This window comes from Artemia franciscana, chromosome 17 (genome assembly GCF_032884065.1).
Source record: "Artemia franciscana chromosome 17, ASM3288406v1, whole genome shotgun sequence".
NCBI lineage: Eukaryota > Metazoa > Arthropoda > Branchiopoda > Anostraca > Artemiidae > Artemia > Artemia franciscana.
In genome coordinates this window covers 45235544-45243384 of record NC_088879.1, presented here as the reverse complement: position 1 = coordinate 45243384, position 7841 = coordinate 45235544, and the positions used below count along the sequence as shown (strand labels likewise).

Sequence of the window (7841 nt, the reverse complement as noted above, 5' to 3'; positions counted from 1 at the left end):
GTTTTAGAAAGTAAGGTCAATAAAAAGAGTCAAACTTCAGCGTAAAGAGTGGGGCATTGATGAGGAAGCAGCCCATTTTATTTACGAAGTAATTTCTGTTCGTTTTAAGAGTTAGTGTCGCTCCTTACTTACCGTTAAAAAACTTGTTCTTTATTTTTAATCTACATTCAAAGCTAACCACTTTTCCTTAAAGTACTCTGAAGCTGAGTATAGGGCTTCGAAGATTGTCCTTACTATCCACAACTAGTGCTATGTCATAGTGGTCTGGCCATATTTCGGTTGCACGAGCGTTCAATTAAATGGCGCTCAGTTGCATAGTGGTACGGTTGCACGAGAGTTCAGTTACATGGGAATTTAGTTGCACAGGGGTTCAATTGCACGATGGCTCACTTGCCCCCCCCCCAAAAAAAATAAACAAAAAAAATCGTAATTACTTTAGAAGACATGTAATGGATCTTCCTCTGTCTTTAGGAGCACCAAATCTCAGATTTATGCTTGACCAGTTATATATCATTATTTTAGCTTCAAAATATTCTAATTGTTATTGGCAGACTTGCCTTCTTATCCTTTATACTTGTTTTAACTGTAAAAAAAGAACGACGACCGTTGTCTATCACACTTTCAAAATCTTTACTGTATTCACCATCTTTGCTAATAATGCTACATATGTAAGCCAATTTATGAAAATAGTCGATCTTATCGTTACCCAATGTTAATTCCTTATCTTCACTTATTCCCAGTATTGTTAACAGAAAATTTCAGGCCTCTTCTTAAACACTGACCTCTTAAAACCTTCAAACAATAATTCATTTTGCTAAGATATTCATCTATGACGCTCAAATCATCAGCACAATCTAAGTCTATGCCATGTTTTCTTGTTACATTCTTATGTTCCTTAGGACAAAGTCCCTAAAAATATCCGTATATGCAAGGAGAAAACCCAGCCCTGCTTATCTGCTTATTCAATAAAAAACCAATTGAAAATTCTCGCATAGGGCCCATAGTAATTTTCTAAGATTTCAAAGATAAGTCAAGAATGACATTCAAGAAAGTGGCAACTCAGAAAGATTGTTACCACGGAAAAAAAGCGTCCGACATGCCTAAGAAAGGTCAGATAATTTACTTAAATGAATATGTTATGATTGAATTAGGGACCATAGGAGACTAAGCAAAAATAACTGACAACACTATTTGACAAAATATAACAAAATGACTAAGAAGATACCTATCTGGACAAAATAGATTTGATTTCAAAATTGTAAGTCAAAATTGCAAACCAGTGAAGTAATGTAAAATTTCTTAAATTTGCTAAATTTTATTTGTGAATATCTGTTCAAGAAGTAATATTTTCAATTAGCCCCTTGTTAAATCAAAAATAAAGTTTAAATTGCATAAACTAATATGATTTACCTACAGAGTGTGCCCCAAATATGTGAGAGCCCCAAGAGTGCCGACATATTTTTATTTTTTTTACTAAGGGCCAACCATTAATAGCAATGAATAGCTTGTCGTGTTCTTTGTCATTGATTATTCATATGAACCTTTGTTATATTATCCATGCTTTTAAAAAAATAAATAGAAAAAAGGTGCGATATTACGACCAGCTGATCTGAAAAGAAGGAAGAATAATTTCTTATTTTGAAGAATATTTTCTGACAATGATCTTTTAAAATGGAAAATCAATAAAATAAGCCTTCTTAACTTCCCACGGCTAAATAAATCATTCCAGTGTTTCTGTTTAAACATAGGGTTGATGGTCTGAGCAACCTAATGTCAAAGAATGTTATTTTAACTGTAAAAATGCAAATTTTTGGATTAGAATGCCATAAAATCATTATAAAAAGATGGATTTCGAGGCTAATAATTGAAAAAATATACATGGTAAAAGAGGTACATCAGGTCTTGTCTTTTCAGCATAACAAACTAAAGAATTTGTTCTACTATTATTTATGATTTAATTACATATCAGCTGCTAACGTTTCCTGGCTAAAAATTTTTTGTGGCAAAATTTGAAGGGTTTGCTGAAAATCTGTCTTATACTTATACAGATTAGGATACTAAACGAACTCCTAGAATCTATGCGATTCAGGATTTATTTAACTGTTCTCAAACTCAAGCCACCAGTCCAAGGAGTTGGGAATTTCTTCAGAAGAAAATAAATACTGAAAACGTAACTGTTGTATAATTTGCGACTAACTAAATAAGTGGACAGTCGCCAAGTTGTTATTATACTACGAACTGAAGAAAGTAAAACAACTAAGGTCACTTCTCAAAGATAAATATTAACTATATTTTAAAATGTGTATTTACCTGTTTTAGTGTAGCACTCTCTACATGAAGTGAATTCGACTTGGATAGTCGAAATTTTGCCATTTCCGCCTCAAGTAGTTCCAATTTCAATTTAATCATTAACATTTTGTCTTCATTTCCTTTTTCGACTCTTTCCAATTTTTCAATTAGTTTGGCATTAATGCCAAGTACCTTTGACATTTTCGTTATATTATTATAATGTATCTCTGACCTTTGGTCTCCAGTTACTTTTTCGACTCTTTCCAATCTTTTAACTAGATTAGTATTAATATCATGCATCTTTGACATTTTGTCTTCAGTTTCTTTTTCGACTCTTTCCAATGTTTTAACTAGATTAGTATTAATATTATGCATCTTTGACATTTTGTCTTCATTTCCTTTTTCGACTCTTTCCAATTTTTCAACTAGATTAGCATTAATGCCGAGTATCTTTGACATTTCGCATTCATTTACTTTTTTGACTCTTTCCAATTCTTTAACTAGATGAGCATTAATATTATGCATCTTTGATGTTTTGTCTTCATTTCCTTTTTCGACTCTTTCCAATTTTTCAACTAGATTTGCATTAATGCCAAGTATCTTTGACATTTCGTCTTCATTTGCTTTTTTGACTCTTTCCAATTCTTTAACTAGATTAGCATTAATATTATGCATCTTTGACAATTTCTCTTCAGTTTCTTTTTCGACTCTTTCCAATCTTTTAACTAGATTAGAATTAATATTATGCACCTTTGACATTTTGTCTTCGGTTTCTTTTTTTACTCTTTCCAATTTTTCAACTAGATTAGCATGAATACTAAGTATCTTTGACATTTTTTCTTCATTTGCCTTTTCGACCTTTTCCAATTTTTGAACTAGATTAGCATTAATACCAAGCATCTTAGACATTTTGTTTTTATTTTCTTTTTCGACTCTTTCCAATTTTTGAACTAGCATTAATTCCAATTCCAATCCAAGTATCTTTGATATTTTGTCTTCATTTGCTTTTTCAATTCTTTCCAATGTCTCTTTCATCTCGAGCCTCAGACTTTGCACACAATTATGGTTTGCAAGCTCACCAAAGCTTATTGTAACTCCACATCCAGAGCTACAACTAACAAGTCTCTTAGGATTGAAGCTACATTCCAAAAGATGGGTCTCGAGTTCTTCCAGTGCTACAGTGGCAGGGCATCCGTGTATTTGGTTGTTGCAAGTCAAGGTTAGTCTATAAAAAAATGTATATATAATATATATATGTATATATATATATATATATATATATATATATATATATATATATATATATATATATATATGTAAATAAAATGTGCTCTTCGTCTGTCCGTTACACGTTTTACAATAAAAAAAAGGAAAAAAATAAAGAATAAAAAGAAAACTAAAATAAGAAGAAAAGAAAAACTAAAAAACCTAAAATGAAGTTAAATACCCAAGAAATTAAAATAAAAAAACACAAGACTAAAAATAACAAAAAAACAAAGGATTACAAGAATTAAAAACCTTAAAAAAAGAAAAGAAAACTTTGAAGCTTAGTAGATATCATTGTTAGACATTGGACTTGCTTTAATAACCAAATATCTTTGAAAAAACTGCAATATGATAAGACAGCAAATTGTATGCGGTTAGAACACATGGGACAATGAGAACCCATATATAGAAGCCTGCCGCCTGCCGCGTTAATTTATAATTTACGTATATCTCTTACTAATAAAAACATTCCTAAAATATTAAAAGTTCTAATTGCCTTTTTAAGTGACCAAAAACCAGAGGGCAACTAGGCCAACTCCCCTGCTTCTTTTTTTCTCAAAGTCATTCGATCAAAACAATGAGAGAGCCATTTAGCAAAATGAATTAATATGGATATTTCGTTTCAACTATTCATCTGTGGAGAGCCAAATCAAACATGTATTGATTGACAAACGCTCAGCAATTAAATAAAATAAAAAAAATACAAGTTTTTTTTTTAGCGGAAAGTAAGGAGCGACATTACAACTTAAAACGAACAGAAATTACTTCGTATATGAAAGGGGCTGCTTCCTCATCAACGCCCTGCTCTTTATACTAAAGTTTTTTACTGTTTTAAAAAGTACAGTTAAGACAGAGTCAAACTTTAGTTTAAAGACCGGGGCATTGATGAGAAAGCAGCCCCTTTCATATACGAAGTAATTTCTGTTTGTTTTAAGTTCTAATGTCACTTCTTACTTTCCGTTGAAAATTTTTTTTTATTTATTTAATTTCTTACAAATACAAAGACATTGCTTATACTTTTAAGAAAAGTATATAGGATATTGGCCTCAGATGGCTGAATATTTTATATCTGACAATATATCTGTTGATAAATCAATCAGTTCAAGATTTTGTTTCACTGCAATTTCATTTTTATTATTAACAGTGAATAAACTTAAAAAGGAAATATTTGCAATATAATTCGTTTTCATTGAAAATGGCGCATCTTACAGTTAAGGAAGGGTACAGTATCCAAACTCTTGTTTTAAGTGAAACCATATTCTTGTTGAACAAATTTAGAAAGAGCTAATAAATAAAACTGAATATTTGATGAATCGTGATATTAGTATCTGAAAGCTCATCAGTTTACAATTTTACTGTAATTTTAATGTTTATTTTCAATACTAAGTACAAAAGAAAATCTTTAAAATATAATTACAAATTTTTTCCTTTTTTCTCTGTATAAATATGGTGTCCATATTTATGTTCTAATGCTTCTTAGATTTTGGTATTCAAATTCTTTCCTTCAATTAAAATCTGCACCAAACAGTATTATAAGGGTAAGAAGCAGAGTTACGTGGGGCGGTGTTCTGTCCCCTACTCTTCTTAAGATTTACATTTCTAGTGCAGTGGCTAAGATTTCAGGTAAATAACTTCCTGCTTTTGCGGATGTTTCTTATCTTGCGCATGCTGACAACTTGCTTCTGCTTAGCCGTTCCAAAAATGGTCTTTTACAAATTGTTTCTATAGTTTTTGATGATTTATCTGATGTTGTCATTTCACTTGTAAGAAATAATAATAGTTTGTTCCCTATAACTGTACTGCTGCTGCTCCCTTTCACTATAATAACTTCACTATCCCTCTTTTTGATTGTATATGTTGGCTGTATCCTCTTGCAGCCAACTTGATTGTGTCCTCTTGCTGATTGTATATATCTCTTATAACTTATAATCTCTTTCGAACTCGGGTCAGGGTACTGTTTGTAATATAAGTAAAAATATCCAGATTGTTTATGCAAAGAATATTGCCAACGAAAAGAATTATACTAGACGTGCATTGGCTAAAATATATTCTACTTTTTGATATCATGCTGTCCTTTCTGCTTTAGATCTTCTCCCTCTTTTTAAGAAAGTTAATTTAAACAGAATTTGGGTAAATTACTACCAATTTTGCAAATCTCTTCCGTATCTTTCATCTTGGACAAAAAAAACAGGATTCTTATCAGCAAATTTTCAGTTCCTGATATAAATTTAAAGTTGGAGATTCTACACAAAAAACCCTGCAGTAAAAATTCCGTACGCCTATCCCCTCACCACCGCCTTATCAGTCTCTTATGTTTATTTTCTGTGTAAATTTGATTTTTTCTTTGTGATTTTTATTTATTCTTACTCCTACATATTTACTTTATCTATCGTGTGGGTGATGAGCCATCTCCCCAAATTCTAGGACCACTCAGTTGATACGATCACACCTGGAAAAAAAAACAAATAAACATGCATCCGTGATCTCTCTTCTGGCAAATAAATGCAGTTTATAGATAGGCGCTTGAAACTTCTACGATTAGGTTCTCTAATAAGTTGAATCTGATGGTGTGATTTTCGTTAAGATTGTATGACTCTTAGGGGGTGATTCTCCCTATTTTCTAAAATGAAGCATATTTTCTCAGGCTCGTAACTTTTGATGAGTATAACTGATCTTGATGAAACTTATATATTTAAAACCAGCATTAAAATTCAATTCCTTTGATGTAACTATTGGGATCAAAATTCCGTTTTTTAGAGTTTCGGTTACTATTCAGCCGGGTCACTCCTTACTACAGTTCGTTACCCCGAACTGTTTGATAAGCAATATTCAAACTCTTGTTCGAAGGAATTTTTATTCCTTTCAATCTTGATTTGTATATTCAATTTAAGATATATTTACTCGTTTTTATTATTAATAAAACTTTGAATGTTTGTTTGCATGGACTGTTTTTTTTTAATTTCTGTTCTTTTTGGGTTTCATTTTAAAGTTGAATAGTAAAATATTTTTTTTGTTTTAAGGTTGATTTGTATATTCAGCTTAAACATTAATTGCTTCATGATTTTCTTATTCATTTATATTATTACTTGTTATATGTTTTGCTGATTTTTTCATTAATTTCTGTTCGTTTTGGGCATCATTTATTTTTTACTACTAATTTCTTGTCGTATTCTAACCCTGCTATAGAAGTTTCAAGCTTCTATTTACAAAAATGTGGAATTTTGTATTTTTTGCCAGAAGACAAATCACGGGTGCGTGTTTATTTGTTTGTTTTTTTTCTTTTTCCCAGGGGTCATCATATCAACCAACTGGTCTTAGAATGTCACAAGAACGGAAATGAAAATTCTAGTGCCCTTTTTAAGTGACCAAAAAAATTGGAGGGCATCCAGGTCCCCTCCCATGCTCATTTTTTTCCCAAAGTCAATTGATAAAAATTTTGACATATCCGTTTTGTTCAACCTAGTCGAAAACCGTAATAACTATGTATTTGGGGATGATTTACTCCCCCACAATCCCTGGGGGAGGGGCTGCTACTTACAAACTTTGACCGGTGTTTACATAGAGTAAAGGTTATTGGGAAGTGTACAGACGTTTTCAGGGGGATTTTATTTTGTTTGGGGGGTGGGGCTGAGGGGAGGGGGCTATGTTTGATGATGTTTCCTTGGAGGAATCTGTCATGGGGGAAGAAAAATTCAAGGAAAAGTGCGCATGATTTTCTAGCATTATCATAAGAAAACAATGAAAAATAAACATGAAAACCTTTTTTCAAATGAAAGGAAGGAGTAGCATTGAAATTTAAAACGGACAGAGATTATTACACATATGAGGGGTTCTAAAAATACTTTAGCATAAAGAGCGAGGTATTTAGGAGGAGATAAATACCTCGCTCTTTATGCTAAAGTACTTTTAGTAATTTCAACTATTTATTCTACTGCCTTTCTGATTCAGGGGTCATTCTTAAAGAATTAGGACAAAGCTTAAGACTTAGTGTAAAGAGCAAGGTATTAACGAGGATACAAACCCCCTTGTATACATAATAAAAATATAAGATTATGAAAGTTTGTTACGTAAGTTGCTAATTTATAAGTTACGTATATTTTTTAATAATATAAACGTTCGTTAAAAATTAAAAGTTCTAGTTGCCTTTTTAAGCAACCGAAAAATTGGAGGGCAACTAGACCTCCTTCTCCACTCCTTATTTCTAAAAATCGTCTGATTAAAACTAAGAGAAGGCTATTTAGCCAAAAAAAGAATTAATATACAATTTTCATTTTAATAATTTATGT

At 31.5% G+C, this 7841-nt stretch overlaps 1 protein-coding gene across 1 annotated transcript in view; it reads right to left on the bottom strand.

The window, feature by feature from the left end:
* Positions 1–2286: 2286 nt before the first annotated feature.
* Positions 2287–7841, bottom strand: part of LOC136037600 (myosin-6-like) — a 153714-nt gene continuing 148159 nt past the window's right edge. The window contains exon 2 of the mRNA XM_065720323.1: positions 2287–3514. Within this exon, the coding sequence (XP_065576395.1) occupies positions 2287–3324 (1038 nt within the window). The 5' untranslated portion in view covers positions 3325–3514. The remainder of the gene's footprint in view (positions 3515–7841) is intronic.